Source organism: Tympanuchus pallidicinctus, unplaced genomic scaffold (genome assembly GCF_026119805.1).
Source record: "Tympanuchus pallidicinctus isolate F22 unplaced genomic scaffold, pur_lepc_1.0 scaffold5, whole genome shotgun sequence".
In the NCBI taxonomy this organism is placed as follows: Eukaryota; Metazoa; Chordata; class Aves; order Galliformes; family Phasianidae; genus Tympanuchus; species Tympanuchus pallidicinctus.
Genome location: NW_026294769.1, coordinates 69,166,369 through 69,189,647, shown reverse-complemented (window position 1 = coordinate 69,189,647; position 23,279 = coordinate 69,166,369). Strand labels below are relative to the sequence as shown.

Genomic DNA, 23,279 nt, shown 5'->3' with positions numbered 1-23,279 from the left:
CAGTGCACCCTCAGAAAGTTTGCTGATGACACCAAGCTGAGTGGTGCGGTTGATACAGCAGAAGGAAGGGGTGCCATTCAGAGGGACCTTGAGAAACTCAAAAGATGTGCTCTTGTGAACCTAATGATGTTCAACAGAGCAAAGTGCAAGATTTTGCACGTGAGTCAAGGTAATCCCAGATATGTATATAAAGTAGGAGAAGAACTTGAGAGTAGCCCTGCTGAGAAAGACATAGGGTCCTGATTGACGAAAAACTTAACATGAGCTGGCAGTGTGTGCTTGCAGCCTGGAAGGCCAATGGCATCCTGGGTGCTATCAGAAGAGGGGTTGGCCAGCAGGGAGAGGGAGGTGATTGTCCCTCTTTACTCTGTCCCATCTGGAGTACTGCATCCAAGTCTGGGGCCCCCAGCACAGGAAATATGTGGAACTTTTGGAGAGGGTCCAGAGGAGGGCTATGAAGATCATCAGAGGGCTGGAGCACTATCCTGTAAGACAGGCTAAATGAGTTAGGCTTGTTCAATCTGGTAAAGAGAAGGCTGCGGGGAGACCTCATTGCAGCCTTCCAATATTTAAGGAGAGTTTATAAACAAGAGGGAAATCAACTTTTTACCTGGGCAGATAACTTCTCTCTAAATGGAACAAGAAGGATTTTAATTTCATTCTATTATTAACGGAGCAATCACTCCTTGAATGTTTTTCCTTTTTTATTCATGTGTTTCATTTTGTAAATACTTATATTCTTGCTGTTAACATACATATAATGTAGGCTCCTGTGTCTTTGTAAAATTATTTTGGTTCATACTTGGCTTCTATTCAGGTGCATTGAAATGAAATTAAATACAAATGTACTATCCAGGAAAAAGGAAATAAAATGAAATATACTGAATTTCAGTTTTACATGGAGTTGTTAAGTTCATTTTTTAATTCAAAGATATTTTCATGTGCAACCTTTCTTGTTTCTCTATTGTCTATATATTATAGAACAGTCTTTATGTATTGCATACTTTATTCCTAGGGGCTATGAAAGTCATCTATTACTACATATTTAATGTGTGTTTTCTCTTCAGTACTCAGTATATGGTCCTTGCTTACTGTTTGTTTTCCAGTATCAGCCCTGAAATCAATTTTTGTTATCTTCAGATATTTTTCTAAAGTGCTTGTTAGTTGAATATGAGAATTTCACAACTATGTATAAATACTTGTAATATACTTGTTAATAAATAAGTAACTATACGTATTACCACTTATAAACTTAGTAATATTCTCATTTAAAACATGGGTAGATGAATTACAGTTGGACTGTGAAATTAAAAGGGAGGGGATCAATCAATAATGAATGCTTGGTTTGATATACTTGAGGTTTCTCTTTGCACTGTAAATTAATATTTATGTGATTGTCTTCAGTGCTAAATGTGGATGCTTAACATTGAATATTTTCCATCCAGTTGTTTAGGGAAAAAAAAAAAAAAAAAAAGGCAGTTAAATAATCTCAATCACAATGTGCTCAAAATGTGCTCTTTCTGCCCCTTTTTGTGAAAGCTCTGTGGGATGGTATCTGATCTTTTTGCATTAAACGTAGCCCTTTTACCTCTGTTTTTAATGGAGACTTATAAGTGCACATAGCACTTGTTCTTTTGTTCTGAGTGGATGGCAGTTAGACCCAAAACATAAGCAATAAAAATTTGTTCAAGGAAATTTTGTCCGGACTTTCAAACATAGACAAAACAGTGTCTTTTTCCCCAGCCTCATTTGTGGAACTGATTCAGCAGTTGAAATTTTCAGTAGCATTATGAGACAGAAACTGATAAATTAAAAATGAGTTTTGAAAACTTAGTTTTTTAAAGGTGGAAATAATTGGGTATGGGATCTTATAGCAGTAGGCATCAAGCACTTCTGTAATTCTGCAACACCAATAATTCTGTCACGTAATTTAAGCAGATATTTGGTGTGAGTACTGGTATCTTCTGGAATTGTACCCATCGTCCTATGCACATGTACTTGTCATTATATGCATATGGAATTTAAAAATAGAAACTGAAATAGTTGAACTAATGATTACTGAGTTTAATGTTTTATTTATCGGGCAGTGCAGCAGTAGGATGGATTTTAAAAAAGGTATATTTAAACTAGTTATGAGGGAGAAATTCTTTCCTATGAGGGTGGTGAGGAACTGAAACAGGTTGCACAGAGAAGCTGTGTATCACCCATCCCTGGAAGTGCTCACAGCCAAGTTGGATGGGGCTTTGGGCAAATTGATCTAATAGAAGCAGGGTTGGAAGTAGACAATCGTTAAATGCCCTTCCAACCTAAAGCATTTGGTGATTTACACTCATGTATTATAGATAATGCAGAATTTAGTCAAATACTGTTAACAAACATTTTATTCTTTTAGGAGCCACAAAAATTGTTCCAGTTGAGGCTGCTCCCCAAGAAAGTGAACCTAGTACTCCAGAAACAGTGGTTCAAGACCCATCACAACGAAGAGGATATCAAGAATATGCAATTCAGCAGACTCCATATGAGCAGACAATGAAATCAATCAGGTAATTTTGAAGTATTTATCGTTAGTTCATACAAAATATTTCATTTTCATTGAAATCAATAGGAAAGCTTTGCATTCATATTTTCTGAGCCTTTTCAATAAAGGAACAGCTAAAAATACTCTGTGCATAGGTTGTAGAATTTAAAAAAGCCAACAAGGAATATTTCTTTATAATAAATAAAGGTAAGTATTTGTGGCTGCTATGAATATCTATGAAATATTTGATACCAAGTTTCAATATTTTAAGTACAGCTATTTTTGTTTCTTTTTAGGTTAGGTCCAACTCAGCTGAAGATCTTTACATGTGAATACTGCAATAAGGTGTTCAAATTCAAACACTCCCTCCAAGCACATTTGAGGATTCATACTAATGAAAAACCATACAAGTGTTCATACTGCAATTATGCCAGTGCAATCAAAGCCAACCTTAATGTTCACTTGCGGAAACATACAGGGGAAAAATTTAGCTGTGACTGTTGTACTTTCACATGTCTCAGCAAAGGCCATCTCAAAGTCCATATTGAAAGAGTTCACAAGAAAATAAAGCAGCATTGTCGCTTCTGCAAAAAGAAATATTCAGATGTTAAAAATTTGATCAAGCATATCAAGGAAACACATGACCTTCAAGATAAGAAGGTGAAAGATGTTTTTGACGAGCTTCGCTTGATGACAAGAGAGGGCAAAAGACAACTTCTTTATGACTGCCATATTTGTGAACGCAAATTTAAAAATGAACTCGATCGAGACCGTCACATGCTTGTCCATGGTGATGAAAGACCCTTTGCTTGTGAGCTCTGTGGTCATGGAGCAACTAAATACCAAGCTCTTGAGCTTCATGTTCGCAAACACCCGTTTGTCTATGTGTGTTCTGTGTGCCTGATGAAATTTGTCAGTTCTGTAAGACTCCGTGCTCACATCAGAGAAGTACATGCAGATTTGCAGGAAACTTCTGTTTTTAATAGTTCCATCAATCAAAGTTTCTGCCTGCTTGAGCCAGGAGGTGATATACAGCCAGAAGCACTTGGTGAACAGCTATCACAAACTGCAGATGAATTGACTATGATGAGTACTGATGCTGTTACCACACCGTCTACTTGCACAGATGAATCGATAGCTGCAGATGTGAACCATAATGATCAGCATAATGGTGACTTAAAAACTAATTCCGTTTCTTCCTTAGAATGTGAAAATCCTCTGGTAGAGAATGTAGGAGAGACTGTGTGTGAGGCATCAGCAGAGGCAGCAGTCACAAACATTCAATCCTGTGTAATGTCAGATTGCTTTCTGCTGAAAAATGGCACCTCTGCTCCTGATGAGTTAAAAGATTCTGCTGCAAATGGAGAGGAATCTGATCACTGCAGTTCTGTAAACGAACGGGGTGAAGAAATTCAGCTTTTGCTCTCTGAGGATGCAAGTTTAAATGTGAGTCAAAACAATGCAGTGACTGAGGATCTTTCTGTTTCTGAAGAGAAAAATCAGTCTCTTCCTTCTAGTGAGTCAGAAACAAGCAATCCATCAGTTCAGAACTCAACAGGAACAACTGACCCTTTGCTAGCACCAGATGCTAATGCAGCTGTCAGTCCACAGGCAGCCTCTTCTAATGCAGATAAATCAGATAATCGGAACGGAGCTGTTGCCTTTATGCAGATCTTGGATAGCTTACAGAAGAGACAAATGAACACAGAGTTGTGTGAGAGGATAAGGAAGGTTTATGGAGATTTGGAATGTGAATACTGTGGTAAGAAGCAGTACAAAGATGTGGGGGTTTTTGTTTCTTTTTTTTTTTAATGTTATATGTTGGGCTTTTTCCTACTTCTCTGGTTTATAGTCTTTAGTAAATTTGTGTATTTTTTACCATCAGTATTTTTTAGTTTGGTATGGACTGTGCAGTTCAGGGTAGTTTAACCTGTATAAACAAAATGAAATAATTGAAATCCCCTCATAAAACAGTCATAGAATGTAGTAAAGCAGAGCTTTGCCCTAATCGATTTTCTGTTGATTTGAAGTTTAATAGAACTGGACAGATTCTTTTTGCCTATCTGCCTTATCCTACCTCAGAACTTTTTACTGGGGCTGAGCAGAACAGACATAAGTATCTGTGATGAGTATTAGCCAGTCTGTGCTTTAGCACTGAAGCTTCATTATTGTCTTAGTGTAAAATTCAGTCTTTGCTGTAAAGCATGGAATGATGTACTATCATACAAATTGTGTACAATGGATATGGTAGCTGATTTTTTTTTTAATCATTTTCTCTGACAATGAAAATTTTCATAATGTGGTTTAAGATCAGCACTGTTCTGATTCTAATTGATTTTTGTATTCATAGATGTGAGAAGACTATACATCCTCATTTATCCCAACTGCAGTTTTTTTAGCTGACACAGCTGGAGTGAAGTAATTGGGATTTTTCTCATAGTCTCCCTTTTTCAGAAGGGAAAGGAGTCGATGTTTTTGTTTTTTAAATTTTCGGTTTTAAACACCATAACATGTATTTTATTTGTATGCATTTTAATTTTTTGGTGCCAATGTGTCAAAAGAACTTTTAGGAAGGAATAAAATGAAGGGAGGTACCAAAAAAGATTTCTGACAAGCTCTTCTACTGAAGAGTTGAACTCAGTCTTCATTGAGAAGAGAAATAAAGGACTTCCTCATTAGTAAAAAGGTCATTTATAGGTAATGGAGTTGCACTTGCTGTTTCAGGACATGACACAACCTTCTTAGACAAAAGCATTTTTGTAAACATTTTTGTTATTAGACTCTTTAAGATAAGTTTTGTTTTTGTTTTTGCTTTTGTTTTGCAGCCAGAAGGGACACAATTCAAGCAGCATGGTTTGTTGTAAAAGAAAATTGCTATGCATTGGAATTTTCACTAACGATTGCTTAGAAATAATTCTTTCCATGTCTGGTTTTATTTTCAGGCAAGTTATTTTGGTACCAAGTACATTATGACATGCATGTTCGTACACACACTCGAGAACATTTATATTATTGCTCCCAGTGCAGTTACTCTTCCATCACCAAAAACTGCCTTAAGCGTCATGTCATTCAAAAGCACAGCAATATTTTGCTGAAATGTCCTACAGAGCATTGTGACTACTCTACTCCAGATAAATACAAGCTTCAGGCACATCTTAAAGTTCATTCTGAGCTGGTAAGTGACCAAAACTAACAAGCCAAGTAGTATGTTTATCTCAATTTAGTGTCATCTCCTTGGTGTTTGGAACCATGTGGCAACGCTTGAAGATACAAGAGCTCTAACCTGAGCATGAGTATTTCTGTCTGCCTGAGAAGTCTTAGATGAGCTGTTTACATGAGCTAGAGCAAGTATATATGTAGAATCATAGAATAATTCCGGTTGGAGAAGACCACTAAGATCATTTCATCCAACCATCAAACCATTGCTGCCATGCCTGCTAAACCATGTCCCTCAGTGCCACGTCTCCACTTATCTTGGAAACCACCAGGGTCAGTGACTCCACCATTTCCCTAAGTTGGACCACTCTTATTGTAGCTTCCCATATAGTGTTGTTATCCACTTTCTCCCTTCAGTTTTCCCAGTATTCTCAGATTCTTTACTTTTCTTTACTTCATTCCTTGGAGGCGGATCCTTTCCTTCTCAGAGAGATGATTGTGGTAAAATGAATATTTATTTCTCTCTTAATTATTATAGTGAAGTTTAAATTGCTGAAAAGCTTTGTTATTAATATTGCTTAGCAATAGTTCCAACTAGTTGCAGCCCATCTGTTTGACCAACCACCATTTTCTTTAGTGGCTATGAAGACCAAGAATTCTGATATTAAAGTTTCCCATCTTAGTCAGTAAACCTTCCAGCCCTCAATGCCCATTGCAGTTGCTTTTTTTGCATTAGAAGATAGAAGAGATACGCTTTTAAGTGCCCTGTTGCGTGTTTTCTTTGAGACTATGTTAGAGACTGCATGCTGGACTGGGAACCCTCTTTCTCTAAAACACAGCTTGGTGATATTTCTCTGATCTAACATTATTACATGAATAATGTAGAATGCACCACTTAGGGGCATGTTTCTCCTAATCACATGAGAAAATAACATCACAACTTGTTTAAACTACTGTGATAAGTGTTGGTGGTGCACTCTGTCTTTTTTTACAAGTGAAATGTAATGTTTGAATTAAGAATTTGTGGTAATTTTTCCCCAGATGTGGACAGTTTCTAGCTACTAAATGAGCATAGCTGCTTCAAAAAGATGTTTACATAGCAGCCTAATGTTTTCAGGTCATCTGCATTTTGCGGATAGGCTCTTGGCAAATGTTTCCAACAACTGAAGTTATTTTACAGGTATTTTTACTCTGATTAAGTAATAGTCTTATGGAACTGCAGGACAGCTTTAAAAACCAACAACCGGAGGGAAATAAAAACCAAAAACACACAAAAAAACCCCAAAAACAACCACAACCAAACAACCAAACCAACCATAGATGACATAAAAAAAAAGGTTTATTTTCCACTTTATCCCACAAATTGCTGATGTTTTGATCAATCTGAATTCACTATGAATTATTTAAAAACTCATGAAACATATTTTTTAGGCTTCTTTTGAATTTATTAAGTTTATAATGTTCATCTGATGGGAAAAATCTGTGTAAATGATATCTGAGACTACTGTAAAAAAAGAGCCTAAAATTAGACTTCTGTGTCCTTGTCCTTTTTTCTCAAGTGTGATAAATATCCGACAGCTCCCACCAGGAGGATCATTTTCATGACACTAAATGGATCTGAGAAAATGCATTTCATAATTAAAAACATTGTGAAAGTGAGCTCTTTCAAAATTGTGCTTAGTGGTGCTTACTGCAAAATCTAGTTGAGTATTTAAATGAATTGAAAAAAATCATTCATTAGCATTTACTCAGTAACTAACCTTGGCAGTGCTCTTATTGGTCCTTTTGCCTGCTGCTTGATATATTTACTTAGTGCATGCCTTCAGTAAATGGGGCTGCTCATCCAAAATACAGCACTTTAAAAAAGTAGGCACAGACAGAAAGCTACTTTAATGTTAGTTTTCATTTGCAAAATTAATACTTAATAAATATTAATTTTGAAGTTCCCCAGTGATAGCCAGTATGAAAATCTCAGTTCTGTAGACAAACGCACGTATTTCATTAGATTTTTCCTGGCTGCTTTTCAGCTGGATTCCTGTCTTATTTGATGAATGGGATAAATGATGTTTATTAAAAAGCAACTTTGTGCTAATTCCTGTCACTCATCATTTGCTCTGTACTGATAAACATCACAGAGAAGTTTGTGTCTGAAGTTATTATAAATCTATAAGTTATCTCCAAGATAAACACTGCTGGAGTTCTGATCCAGAATCCAGATCTGGCTGTGGTACTTCTAGATCTGGGATATTTGCCACTGTGTAGTCAAGAATGCAAGGTAATGAACAGAAAAAGAATTAACCAAACGTGTGTCTGGCCACTCAGTTGGAAAATGGCTTTTGTTCTTGATGCTGGCTTCCATAAGAAGTTTCAGCTGGCCGTTTATTTTTCTAAGCAGTTATTTCATAAAAAATGCATTAAAATTATTGCTATCATCTTGTGAGCTACAATAAAATCTGTCTAGCTTTTTACAATTTTTTAAGTAATTTCCCTCATCTGTGTGTGTGACCACTTTCTGGGTACATCAGACCAGCAGAGCAGAGTTGCAGTTTAACAGTGACATCAGCTTAATTCAGCAATCTTGAAAATTTCAATTTGAGCATCATGACAAGTTTGATAAGGATTTCTGCACTTCTTCACTCATCACAAGTTTAACTCAGGAGCCCTATTTTATGTTTTATGTTAATATTTAATTTTTTATTGATTAGAGTAGGTGCAGGAGTGGGCATAATCTCTCTACTACTCTACATTATTGAACAATAATTTTTTTGTAATTAACAAATTGAGAACTTCTGCTGGCAATACTCTTAGATCAGGGCACATGCACAGGAGTTCAAGCTAGCTCATTTCTTACTACAAGAAGGCTTGTGATTGCATGTCCACTGCAGCTATAGGTCCAGGAATTCCATCTGAGGATGTAGTAACACTGGAAGATGCTTGACAGTGTTTTCATTTTGCAAGCCAATGAGTGGCTTCATCATAATTTTTCTTCCACATGAAAGAAGAAGTGCATCAGCTATGGAGAAAACAAAAAGAACAAAAATGTTCAAGTACCAAACTATCAAAATGCATAAAGATTTAAATACTGGAGTGAGAAAACAGTGTGGGAGGAGAATTAAATAAAGTCATTTTGGGACTGTACGTGCTACTTTGCTCTTGTTTTGGTTTTAAGTCAGTAAAACTTACTGTGATGCTAGCATAGACACCTTCTGTAATTTGTCTCTTTCTTCAGTCATCAACTTCTGTGCAGAGCTTTGATTTTTCACTCCTCTGTTTTTGTTCTTTATTTTGCTACTCTGACACGTACATATTATTTTTGGTGTAGAAGCATCTTTGTCTTAACAAATTACTTTTCACATCTGTAAAATCTTGTATTCTTTTCAGTATGTTTAAAATAATAAAGCAGGAAGAGTTGAGACAATCAGATACTGCAGTATGGGGAGGAAAAGATATTAGACGTCTCTTCTCAGCAGCTCAGTTCATCCAGCATCAGAATATTCTGCTGACCATTAGCTTCAGAAAAGCTTTATAAGAAAGAGGAGTGGTAATGGCAGAAAAATATTTTTTAAGCCAGTGTAGTCCATTTGGCCTGAGTACTACACTCACTTGGCTGCTGAGCTGGGAGGCACTGGGCAGATGAGAAACGTTTAGTTTTGCCAATGGGAACCAATATTTAGTGGAGCTTTGTTTTATTTCCTGCTCATAAAATAATGTCACTGCTAATAAAGAAGCTGAGGGTATTGTTGGTTTCTATATCACATTAGTCTCATGTAGTATGAATCGAATGATTTTTATAATAGCTATAGTTTTGACTTTGCACTGCTAATAAGACAAATTACAAAGCAGTCAGGAGTTCACACAGTCTCTTTTGAAATTAGCATCAGAACTGCTGTTACGGTCCATGAATTTATATTGATATAGCATCATCAGATGTTACTCTTTATTTTCATAGGGTAAGATCCTCGTGTCATCAGGGTGCCTCTGTTTATGAGTAGGCTGGTTACGTTCACAGTGTTTTGCATTGTTGGTTGTGTTTGGCATTGCTTGATTAATTAATTGCACTTTATAGTGGTCCACTGTTTTTTTAAATATCCAGAGAGTTTCATTTTTGTTTTAAGGCTATATACTAGTACATCTACCCATTGAATTATCTTGAAACACATACCTCAGGGAAATAAATTTTCTTTAAGGACTGTATCAGTATAGATAGATATTGAAATCCTTTTTAAGCACAATTTTAATTCTTTTATATAGAGAGGAAGGCACTGTGATTCCTCTGTAAGTTTATAATGAATGATAACATAAACAAAGAAAGTTCTGTGATAATAGTAGACTACTTTTTTCTAGGTTTAAGATTGTTTATGAACCTGACTAATTCCTGAATTGTGGGATGTGAACAGTACTTCCAATCAAAAACTTTGGAATTATTTTAAGTTTCTTAAAGGGGGTTGGACTCGATCTCTGGAGGTCCCTTCCAACCCCTTCTATTCTGTGATTCCTACATATTCTTAAATTGACTAATAGAGGGATTAAGGAAGCCTCAGGAAGTATGGATGTGACTTTGAAATTGAAGTAGTTGATTGGATTATGCAGCTGGTTTCCAACAAAGGTAGATCTGTCTTTCTTGATACCTTGCTTCTGTTTGCATCATTCAAAAGCCCTCAAAGGCATCTAAAAGGCAGGCAGTCTGATAAGGTGCAGGATAAATAACTTCTATTCATAGGAAAACCTGCATGCTGAGAATGTGATGAAAGTATTACTACAACCCCAGTGTAAGTCCTTCCGAGTGCCTCTGTCACTGCCTATGACAAGGGCAATCAGCAGAGCTGGAGCTGTGGTGTGGGGGATCTTTTTTGGGGCTATGCTCAGAACTGAAATCTGTTACTCTACAAAAGACACATTTTTGAAGATCATTTACCATAGAACTTGGTGTAGAAAACTTTCTTACTTCTTGAAGAAACATGTTGGATTGTTGTTGATTTTTTTTTTTATTTTTGTTTTCCATAAGCACATGGAAAAATACTTTCTGATGCCTGTACTTTCATGCTGCTCCTCAAGAGCAAGAAAATTACCATAATTACATCATAAAAGTAATAAGAGAAATGATAAAAATATATCTAAAGATTTATTTTTATGAAAATGAATTGTCAATTTTCATTTGGGTAACATATTCAGGTAGAAAACCAAAATCATAGCAGGTAGCAGGTTTAGAGATAATAGGTACATGGTTTGAGAGATACTAATTCCCTGAATTAACAGCTCTTTTCTTGAGGGCACTTGATGAACGTTGCACAGGCTTCTTGAATCTCTTCCTCCATAAACTAGCTGGTCTTCTCTGCTGTTCTCACTTCAGGTGAGGTTCTCAGGGCTCCAAGTGGTGACTGACCCAGCTCCATCTTAGTAAGGCACTTTATTTCACTCAAGGTGTTAATCCTCTAGGAGCTGCTATCCCCCATTCTTGGCATAGTTTTTCTCACAGACAACTTTCTGACAGTGCAGTCCGAATTATTGTTGTGCTATTGCCATATTAACTGAAAGAGTTTCTATCCCATATTCCACTGTTGTGAAATTGCTTACTGCTATTTCAGCCAGTTGTTTGTTTGTTTGTTTGTTTTCTCAGATGTAAATGATATTACATGCAAATACTTATGAGGTAATCCAAAACAATTTATGACTAAAATCTTTCATTTTTGCTTTACTTTTAAGAGGGATGTTCATTTATAACTACAGCCTACAGGCAATATTTATCTCTTTGTCCTATTTTCCTCGTTAGTGTCAGGTGAGAAATTGGTAGAGTCCAGGATTCTTACTCTACTTTTACTTGCACATTTCTCTTTCATAACATTTTCCTTTTGAAACAATAATCTTCATTCTTTGCTCTTCAAGAGATTTTCTGTCCTCCTGAAATAACCATGAAAATATCTGTTCTGTAACTTCAACTCACCTTTTCCAGCAATCTCCCAGTGGTTTGGTAGATACACTACCTGGTGGGAGATGTTATCTACCTACTTAGTCCTGACTAACTAGACATTCTTCCCTCTCTCTGTTGTTTTGATACTCCTGTCATGCATTAACCTGGTCAGAGCAGCGGTGTGTAGATGACCGATGTGTTTGGTGGAGCACCTGGTCTGTGTCAGCAGGTACTGCTGGACAGATCAATCTCTTCAATTTATATAAACAGCAAAGATTTTTTTTAATTGGATAATTCTTCAGTTAATGGAGAAAAGTCCAGCATTTTTATGTGGAATTAGCTGCTTCTGAAACAACACTAATGCCCACTAAGAATGCATATAGAAAGAAATTTCATCAAAGCTCTTTAGTTCCGCTTGTTTGGTGATGCTACAGCTTTTATAACATCAGCAACACTGATAAAATCCAGAGAGATCTGGAAGTCTTGAAGTCAGTATAGTATATTGAATAATGCTTTATTGGTAACATGTAAAAATGCTGCATATTCATAGTGTTCAAAATATAGACTTTGAATAAGTAATGGCATCTGTCATTGTTAACTCTTCTGCTCAACTTCAGGCCCTTATGCAGTATTATAAGACTGGTAGATGTCTTCAGAATAATGAAATCTGAGGTTTCAGATTGGAGAATCTCTGAAATCACTGAAGAAACTGAATAGTTGTGCATCTATCAAAGAAGTTTAATCTGTTATGTGTCTTGTCTAAAGTGTCATCCAGAAGATAATGCTTACATTTATTGTGCGCTTTCTCATGTACTTTAACTTGGAGCTCTACATTCACAAGGATTAATGATGTGCTTAGAATTCTTTCATATTTCTCTTTCACTTATTTCACCATAAATATGTGAATTTGTTAAATCAAAAAAAAAAATCAACACCAACAACCCTGAACTTTCCGTTATAACTTTGTTGAGAACTGCGTGTTACTGAATAATGACATAGTGATTTTACCAATGGACTTAAAATACAATCTCTTTCTTTCTTCTTATTTCTCACTTAAGGATAAAAAGAGTTATTCATGTCCTGTGTGCGAGAAGTCATTTTCTGAAGATCGACTTATAAAATCACACATCAAGATAAATCATCCTGGTAAGAAAAAATCAGGGAAATTTTCTCAGTATATTACAATTCAACTATACACTCTACAGTGAGCAATATAATGTGGTTACCTTCCAAAGAAAAAGTCTATGTTTAATCTAATTTGTTTTGATTAAGGATTTTATTGGGTTTGCAGATGTTAGAATTTAGAATGAAAAGGTTATTGTTCCAGGTATATCAGGTGACTGTTTTAAGCAATCTGACTTCACCTGGCAAAGAACTCATTTCCATCCAAAAGATGACTTAAGTGAATTCAAATTAAGATCAGCATGTCTGGAATTAGTCCCATAGATACCATGTAACAGGATATTAGACATAAAATACCATTGTCCATACATTAACTGACAGAAGTGAGTTTGTTGCACATTATTTTGTCTGTCGGTAATTTGTTGTATTTGTAGATAAATTCCCATGAATGCAGAAGTCCTTGGGTTGACTCTAGGCCTGCTCAGTTAGGATGTGGCCAGGCTTTATCTCCAGGGCCATCTGAAGTCTGCAGCAGGGCTGTTACTAGAACCTGGTGTAATATTCTGTGCCCAGAATTAAGCTGGATCCAAGCTAGCCACTGCAATCCAGTGAAAATCTTTTTAGATTTGCTTTCTAATGCCATGATTTATCAGTTCAAGCAAAATGGCAATATTTCCTTCATCAGTATTTGTATGATATTGGATAGAATGATTCTCGCCACTGTGGATAATGGGAGTTGACTTGTATAGGCTTACATACTTTTATCAGCTTGTTTTACGGTGATGCTTACCACTTGACATAATTTGTTACTAAGTAAGAAAATACCAGTTGAGTTTGGGAAAGAAAAAGTCCATTTGAAATGTCTTTCATAGTCTTTGTCTAAAATACAGCATGATAGTTAAAGCAGTAATTTCTTATCTTCCTGCTGCCACTAGATAGTGCTAGACTCGTGTTTTTAACAATTTGCTTTGCTCTAAGTTCAGACTAGCTTCCACTTCAGCTCTCTTTTTCCCAAACCTCTTTATTTGCAGACCACAACAATGTGCCTGGTGGAGGACTTGTCAAATGTTATGGGATGTATCTTGTGCACCAAGCTGAGATGAGGAAAGGCTTACGTGCTGTACTGTAGACAGTAGATAAGTCACTCAGTAAGCATAGAAATTAATGTTCAAGATCTGTGGCTGTAAAGCTTTTTTTGTTGCCTTAGCCAGGGAATATATGTGGCTTCTCTAAATAATTTAGTTTGTGAATTAGCAATGCACTGTCTGTTGTGGCCTTAAAGCTTGCCATTGGCCTGCACTGGTCCATTGACTGCTGAATTATTAGTGTATGGTGTGTCTGCAGTCCAGAAATACCAGTTAGCTGTCAAGCTGTACTGAACTCAGGAATTTAAATACAGTGAGCAATTTGTTTTGCATCTGATTCCTTCTAAAAGTATAGAATGATTTTTTGATTTGGGAAATTGCACTCTTTTAAACTCTTGATTATAATAGAAGTGAGGTTAAAAAATATATGTATGTACAGCCTATTATTTGTATCTTCATTTCTAATTCATATATGTGAATAGAACTTACCTGATAAATCTGGTATTTTGCTGGTATACCTCCATGGTATAAATGAAATGCATCTAAGATATGCCTATGCAGTAGTTATGCAACAACACTATATAAATATATTAAGCAGCTTTAATGCACAATTCTTTGTACTGTGCATGCTGTCCTTGTAAGCAGGAGGAAACCCTTTATTCTTCCAACATACTTAATTACAAGCTAAATAAATGTAAGGAATGTGTTGTTGTAAATTGTCAATTACTGAATGGAATGACTGCAATTGTCTTTAAGAATGGAAATGGAAAAGAACAAAAAGTGAAAAAAAAAGGTGGATACTGTTAAAAGGAATTGAATTTTAAAACGACACATCAAAAATTAATTTAAACTGAAACCATTTCATATTTATCATTAAAACGTTATTTCTGTAGCTCTTTTCTCCTTCCTTTCTTAATATCATTCAGCATGACTTGCTCTCATTGCTTCAATTTTCATCAAGTATAAGATGTGTTATTAAATAATACTTCTTCTTTTACTAGTTTTACAGAGGATAGAGTTGAACTCTAGTTCCATGAAGTCAGTAGGACAAAAATCTCTTGTAGAGCTGTATTTTGAACCAGAGATAGAGAACTTAGCCCTTTTTGCCCAATGTCTAGGGAACTTAGCAGTAAAGGAGGGCTTTTGGATTCTCGTCCCATCTCACAGAATTACCTAGCTTTTGACCAGGTTTTATCCAGCTTTTATCTGATCTAACATTAAATGTATTAATAGTCTGAGACATGAGAGGCATCAACTTTCATAGATCCCTACTGAGCAGACATACAAGCCTGAAGTCATGAATCAAGAATCTACCATAGAAAGTAGGTGAGGGTCCAGACCTGTCTGTGTTTTTTCTTGTTTGAGTACTTTAAACAAGGTTGGATGGGACTGCAGAGATCTTAATTGAACCTGCTAAATTGGCCCTGCTTGGAACAGGTGACCTTAGAAATCTTCCAGATGCATTCCAGAAGTTTGTTTTCACAGAGTCACTGAATGGCCAGGGTTGGGAGGGACCTCAAGGATCATGAATCTCCAACACCCTGCCACATGCAGGGCCACCAACCCCCCCATTTAAAGCTCGACCAGGCTGCCCAGGGCCCCATGCAACCTGGCCTTGAACACCTCCAGGAACGGGGCATCCACAACCTCTCTGGGCAGCCTGTTCCAGCACCTCACCACTCTCTCTGTAAAAACTTCCCCCTGACATTCAACTTAAATCTTCCCTTCCTCAACTTAAAACCATTTCCCCTTGTCCTGCTGTTATCTACCCTTTCAAAGAGCTGATTCCCCTCCTGTTTGTAGGCTCCCTTTAGGTACTGAAAGGCTGCAATGAGGTCATCCCGCAGCCTTCTTTTCTCCAGGCTGAACAAGCCCAGCTCCCTCATCTTGACTTCGTAGGGGAGGTGCTCCAGTCCCCTGATCACCTTTGTGGCTCTCCTCTGGAACCTCTCCAACAGCTCTCTGTCTTTTTTGTACTGGCGGCTCCAGACCTGGACTCAGTACTCCATATGGGGCCTCCCAAGAGCAGAGTAGAGGGGGACAATCACTTCCCTGTCTCTGCTGACCCCCCCTTTTCTGATGGATCCCAGGATACCATTTGCTTTTCAAGCTGCAAGAGCACACCGCTATTTTTTCACTTGAAAATTTCTGGTTATCAGGCATTCTGAGGATTGTAACTGACTGAATTATTGTGATCCTTGACATCTCTGGTAAGCTGGGGAGAAATTTTGAAGAAACTCTTCTGAAAATGTTGAAGAAAAAACCACTAGATTTGTTTATTGTAAATGTTCATAGTTGGAAAATGGTTTTTCAGCCAATGGCATGTGCAAGATTTATTTATTCATTTATTTATTGTACCCAAATAGTGGGGATTATGGAGTGTGCAAATTGAGAGAGAAAGGTAAGAACATATGAAAGGCTTTAAAGGAAAAGGCCCTAAAGTAGAAGTGTTGTATTCATTACTTTGGTATTATCTGAGTGGCATGAGCGAAGGTAAAACTTACAAAAATCTGAAGTGGATCAGGATCTAGCTCTTCAGTATTAGATATGTAACAGAGAACAAATTCCCTGATGTCCTTCTTGCTTTTATTATCTGTTACTTTTCTCTCAGAGGTTTCGATGAGTACCATTTCTGAGATTCTTGGCAGAAGAGTGCAGTTGAAAGGACTTATTGGAAAACGAGCTGTGAAATGTCCCTATTGTGATTTTTATTTTATGAAGAATGGATCAGACCTTCAGCGTCACATTTGGGCTCATGAAGGTAAAAGTCTGGTTTTGAGTTTTTGAGGATATGATCAGTTTCTTATTCCACACAAGCTTCACTGACTTAAAAAGGAATTCAAATTTACTGCTATACCTGAATCAAAAAAAAGTTAAACTACAGTAGAATAGCTCTCAATGTTTATATAATTAGTTTAATAGATTCTAAATCACATATGAAATTACATTTTCACAACACAAATGGAAAGCCTAAAGGTTAAAGAAAATTAATAAGCTTCTGATTCCATTTTTTCAATACCTCATTCATATGCATCCAAAAAGTACATGTTCTCAACATGAATAGACAGCCTAAAGGTTAAAGAAAATTAATAAGCTTCTTATTCCATTTTTTTCTAGACCTCATTCATATACATCCAAAAATTATTCTATAAAAAAGAGAGAAGCGATTTAAATTCAAATTCAGAGTCTCTTAAAACCAGTAATTTTCAGTAATTCCATATGAAAAGCTACTGCTCTTTCAGATTTGTCCAAACATGCTTGTTAAAGGAAACTATTAGTAAAACAGCTGAAATCCTGTTGCTTTGATGTGCACTTACAACTTCTGTGTGTATTTTAATTGCATCATGCTGAGCATGGCAGCTAGCTGACATGGGCCTAAACAGTGATGGAAAAAAGATATGACACTGCTGATCCTGTATATATGTATGTGTGCGTGTGCGCGTCAGCATTCTATATGTGTATATATGCATATAATTGCATACAAATATATGTTACATGCATATATGTATTTATTTATGTGTCTCAGGAAGAAATTGCATTTCAGTGCTAGCACAGAGTTTGAAAATTCCTTTGACTTAAAACTGTTGTCCAGTAAAAGCTTTTGCCTACTCAGTGTATCTGTGCTCATAATAGATGGAAGACAGCTCATATGACAACTCAAATGGTAAATAAACTATGGAGCAGATTGCCTTTGGCCTTTCAGCATTGTTCTGGATTCTTTATCCATAAATTTGCATAAAGAGAATAATGGAATTCCTGAACTGTTTTTTTGTTACCAAAGTGTTAGTGCCCATGCAGACATTTATTCTCATAGTGTGTTTGAAAGCCTGAACTCTATCTTTTTACTATGGTAGTTGTTCTCTCTAGGATCCTTCAGGAGCTTTGGTAATTCAAAATCGAAGGCTTGGAACAATTGGTCATGTATTCTGTAGACAGAGTTTATACTGCCAGGAAAATTTGGTACCCTTTTCATGTAACTAGGGAGAAATGGACAGGAATTTATTCCAAAATCAAAGCGTGCAATCAAGTCTGCTTGAAAGTAGGTTGTAATTCCTCATGCTTGTAAATCCAGTTTTAAGATCATGACTATCAACCTAAAACTGTCAGAGCCTCATGAAACTGTGGAATTACTCTACTAGTTCAGTTACATCTAACTTTTCTTTGAAAGATTTACTTTGTTCTAGTTCACTTTCTGCTAGATGAGATACTGATGCTTTGGACGATTTGAAAGAAGTGAAGTTGTAAGCTTAACCAGAAAAAAGTACGACTATGCAAGCCATTAGCAGGTCTGAAGCTAATTAACAATCAAATGCAACTTTACACATTTAATTTGTGCTTATGTATTAAATATCTAATGAACCAGTCTTCTTAAAAGAAGTTTCTCTGTTCTTTATTACAGTAAATAGAGTATGTTAGTTATCAGAAGACTTTTAGGAAAACATTTGGTTGTCAGTTAGATTCAAATTTAGATGGATTGGATTCTGCTTTTAAATGCAGGGTCAACATAACAATACAAAAATAATCATATTTTCTTTATTGAACTTAGAACCTGCATTTAATATAGAAATATTTAATTCTAAAATGAGCACCCCAACACTCCGTTCTCGTAATGAGTTAAATCATCTGATACTGTCAAGAACTCAGTGTAGTTTACTTAGACTCTACAAATTAAATTTCTTAAATGTAAACACCCTAATTTTAAAATGTTGCCTGTGTTGTTCTCTCAAAATTTGTAATTTCTGAAATGTCCACTCTCTTATCAAAACATACAGCTTGTTTCCTAGTGCATTTTTTGTTTTTAGGTGTCAAACCCTTCAAATGTTCTCTCTGTGAGTATGCTGCTCGCAGCAAGAGTAACTTGAAAGCTCATATGAATCGTCACAGCACTGAGAAAACACACCTTTGTGATATGTGTGGGAAAAAGTTCAAATCAAAAAGCACTTTGAAGAGCCATAAACTCCTTCATACTGCTGATGGTAAGAGCACATTTATTAAATCCAAGTTTATTTTAGGGCAATAACTGCTGCCTGTCATATAGCACTATATTAACAACCTTTTTTTCATTTGAGCACTGAACACTACTTACAAAGTTTGTTTTTTCCCAGGAGATATTTCTGTTTATGTAATAATTCAAAAACTTTTCAAAATTGACCTCTGTGAAAGACAGTTGTCCGTGGAAAACTTGCTTTTCTCTATTGTGGTCACTTCCTTCCATATACTTTCAGAGTACTTCTGATCTCAACAGAAGTTTGAAAATACAGATAATTCCTTTATTATCTGCTTTATTCTGTGAGAATATTGCTAGGAGTTGCCAAATCCAGTAGCCCAGTAGAGGCAAATTACTGCACACCTGTGTCCCCAGGTATCCTAGGTGGTACACATAGGTATGTATTCACAATAGACACACGTGCAGAAACATTTGCTCAGTAATTTTAATATTTCTGTGGTAATGATAGGAAAAAATTAGATGTAAACCAAGATAAAAATATTCTAATTTCTTTCAAAATTTGGGATGCAACAATACTTTATTTCCCTGTTGTTTTCAAAGCATAATAAGCATTATAAGTTGTGCTGAGCTTAGTAGCATGGTCTTTGTTATTCATGCAACCTTGTGGAGCCTAATGCCTCTCTTTATTGACTATTTCATTTAAATTATTTTTTCTTGAAATTTTTGCCTGCTCACTAGCATTGCCCTTGCACACAAGTTCCTTATTATCCTTTGATACTCTTATTTTTGTGTCTGTTCTCCTCAGTGTGTGTGACACTAACTGAAGGGGTGTTCCCTTTCATAGTGGTATGATATATATTATAGGAAATATGTAGTATTGCCAACTCAGAAAATCATTCCTTATTCCAAAAGTACTTTCCAGTGTATTCAAATAACTTGATCAATAACATACAGGTACTGCACTTGTATGTATAAATTACATGTGCAGAAATCAGCAATTTCACTTACCAGATCATCTGCTGATAGCTGGCAGTGGGGGAGAGCAGGTTGTATTTGAATTGAAAGAAAATTTGGAATATAATTAAAATATGAAGCTTAGAAAAACATCTTCCTGTGGTGCCATTAATACCTCCTTCATGGGGACTGATACAAACACAGAGTTCTAGGAAATTCCCATTACCTTTGGAAAAATGCATGCTGCCATTGGGGTGACAGATTTCACTATCTCTAGATAGAGAGTGACTCTATAGAGTCTTATTCCTCACAAAGTTCGCTTCAGTAAACTCTTCATATATTTCCAACAATTGTGAAAATAAAGATAACATTTGTCATCAAGAATGTACTGTATGATTTGTTAAGGGACTCAGAACCTCTAGGATGCTGCTGATTTCTCTTTGCTGAATGTCTCCTCCTACACTGACAGCACTTCAGAACTTCTCACTAGCACATAGCTAGTGTTTTTCAATTATTTCACAAACAAATGAATTTGAGAGATGCTTCTGCTCTTTGAGTCTTGTCTTCCTGAGTTAGGAATCTGGGCAATTTTTGTTCAAATATCAGCCTTGCAAGGTCAATTTAACTAGTGGAATATAAAGTGGTTTTCTGTCTGTTTTATTCCACTTGAGGGTGACATGATAGAAAACAACTCTGCAGCCCAGTCTTATTACTGATTGTGATAAGAAATAAATCAAAAAAGCTGTTTTTCATTATTTAATTAGATATCAGAAATTGCAACACAATTTTTCTTAGGTTTGTTTCATGGAAGCTTTCACACTTGTTATAAAATGCTTGCAATTGTTTGAGTGAGATTCAGAGTTTAAAGAAACCTCATTTCTTCAAGACAATACTTATTTATCCTTCCTATTGCTTCTTTTGCTTTTTGATTAGCTTTAACACACACACTGCTTTGATCAGATATAGTTGGCCAACCATGGGCATTTAATTAGGAAATGCAGTCTTTCTGTGTTGAATACATAGCAGGACTGATACAATCTAAATGTGTAGAGAAAGGGAGTTTGAAAGCAAGACAAAAAATGGAGACAAGCTATTTTATTTTTAAATCATAAGGAAAAAAGATTGGGGAGAGAAAATGCTTTAAACTAAAAGGTGCACAAAGGGAAGTAGTGCATGGTATTTGTTTGAGAGCTTCCCTCTTTACAGAGCCACAAACAGCTACAGATGTTTCTTGAAAATGTCATAGAGAATTCATTCCTCTTAGGGTAATGGTTTCAAGGCTAAAAGCTGGTTATTATGACCACAAAGTCTGATATCTTGCAGAATACAGACTGTAATTTAATAATTCTACATCATATTTCAGATGAGTTGTGTGGGACATCTTTTTAGATGTATTATATCTAAGCAGACTTGAGTTAAAGACTTCACGTGACAGGGCATCTATCTGATTTTTGAGTAAATTGTCTTAGACATTAGTCATGCCCTCTGTTAAAAATGTTGACTTTTAGACTGAATGTTCTCCCTATCAGCTTGGGTAGTTGCAATTCCATTTCTTATTCTTCTGTTTTCTTATTGCTATTTCAGGTTTAGTAACTGCAGTATTAAGGCCTGACTTAAAAACTTGTAGGCATGTAAAAAAATTTCAAATAATCTAGGAATACAACATAATCTTTCTATACGGAACTTAAAGAAGCACTTTTCTATGGATAACACTTCTGTACTGAATTAATGTTGTTGGGTTTTTTTGTATTTTTTTTTTCCACAGCAGTCTCTACAAATTGTATGACTGTACTGACAATCAGACTTGCAGTCTGTAAAGTACTTGAGAAATACAGTGTATCTTGAATCTTTCAGTGACTTTTTAGCCTTGTATCTGTGAGAACAAAGTTTTGCAACTATGCTACAGTTGTCTTCATGTTCTGTTGTCAAGTAGAAGTTCCGAAGTTATTTTAAGCCCAAACATTTTGAGAAAATGTGTCCCCTTTTAAAATAAATACAAGTCAGCACTACAAGGACAGATGATAGAACTTTCCCTTTCTCCTTCTGTTTGGCAGCCTCCAGACACCGCACAGGAGGTGTGAGCTAATCCCAGTATGTGCTCTCTCTTGCCTTGTAGGACTGTATGTGAGTCTGAGGGTTACTGCAGAGATTTAGATGAAAAAAGGCAAAAACTCATAATGAACAAGGAGCCATCATGCTCTCTGCTGCAGTCTGTGCTCATTTTTAAAACTGTGTAAGCAAAAGTGAAAGGTGGGAACATGAGGTTCTGCTATTTGCCATATTAATCCTATTTCATTCTATGACCAGTTTTATTTCTCCCTGTGTCTTGGGTTAAGCCTTCATAGAAATCTTTTTAAGGTACTTTGCGTCATTATTGGAAAAGTAGAGCAAAATACGTTGAAGAAATCTTGTGGTAAAAATAATAGGTTCTGTCATGCTATACCTGAAATATATCAAGAAAGCATGCAGGGAAAACCAAGCAAACTTAAATGTGTTTGAATTTTAGCAGCTCACTACTGGGGACAAAAGAAGAGTAAACCCATATAACCATGACCAAACATCAATATTTTAGAGATGTATAAATCTGCTTTATGAATAGCGAAGTAAAAGTGACTGTAGTGGTAAATTCTCTATTTCCTTCTTCCATTTAGGCTTTGCTATACTGCTTTTTTCTCTTTTTCACCAAAAAACTATCCCAAGAGAACCTCAAATAGTTAACACTTGTAATTTAAAGGTGACGCTCAAGCCTTTTTTCTTCCTTACTGCTCTTCACTCTGTTTAATCAAATTTTGGAGAACAGGTGGTAAACTGAGTATTGTTCATTATTATAATTTTGGAAATCATTATTATGAAGAAATATTAAGGTAGTTTTCAGAATTTAAATAGAAAATTGTGATTCCATTTTCTACCTGTTTCAGGAAAGCAGTTTAAATGTACAGTATGTGACTATACAGCTGTTCAGAAGCCACAACTCCTACGTCATATGGAACAACATGTCCCTTTCAAGGTAAGAAAACATAAGTTGTCGTTACTGATGACTTTCAGCAATACATGGAACTTCAGGCAACAGCTTCAAAACTAGCACATTTTGTTTTATAGTCACAATTACAGCATCTTAATAATATAATATTTTGGGAATATTCACTTCATATTCAGACTTCTGAGGTGGATTTGTTTTGTTTGTGGACTATTTTCAGTATCTGTACCTGACAAAGATACATGTATTAAAATATATGTCAGATGTAACTATTATGTCTGACTTGACATTACTAATCTCATATGTATCTTAAAATTCCTTATTAAAGTAGGAATATGCATCCCATCCATCACTGTTCATTGCCCATCTTAATCTGCCGTGAAAGTTTGTATGTGAGTTCATATACTTGAAGAAAATTGATGAGAATTAATTAACTTAAAAAAACCCAACACGTTTATCTGAAATGTGGCTTGGAGAGAATTTTGAAGATTGTTAATGCTTCTATGAAGTGTTTAGGTGAGAAATTTGTAGACTTTAGTTTGGCTTTATTCTCAAATTGGTTCTCAGCATGATCTTGATGCAATGAATTGTGAAATATTGCTTTCAGAAAA

At 35.9% G+C, this 23,279-nt stretch overlaps 1 protein-coding gene across 3 annotated transcripts in view; it reads left to right on the top strand.

Annotated features, from left to right (window-relative positions):
- The window catches only part of ZFAT (zinc finger and AT-hook domain containing), an 85,181-nt gene that overhangs the window by 33,098 nt on the left and 28,804 nt on the right, over positions 1-23,279 (top strand). For 2 of the 3 annotated variants that reach the window (XM_052703569.1, XM_052703568.1), the window contains exons 5-11: positions 2,393-2,543; positions 2,815-4,280; positions 5,461-5,693; positions 12,641-12,728; positions 16,401-16,550; positions 18,592-18,765; positions 22,610-22,698. In XM_052703569.1, coding sequence (XP_052559529.1) covers positions 2,393-2,543; positions 2,815-4,280; positions 5,461-5,693; positions 12,641-12,728; positions 16,401-16,550; positions 18,592-18,765; positions 22,610-22,698 — 2,351 coding nt within the window. The remainder of the gene's footprint in view (positions 1-2,392; positions 2,544-2,814; positions 4,281-5,460; positions 5,694-12,640; positions 12,729-16,400; positions 16,551-18,591; positions 18,766-22,609; positions 22,699-23,279) is intronic. The other variant, XM_052703571.1, reaches the window with a different exon arrangement.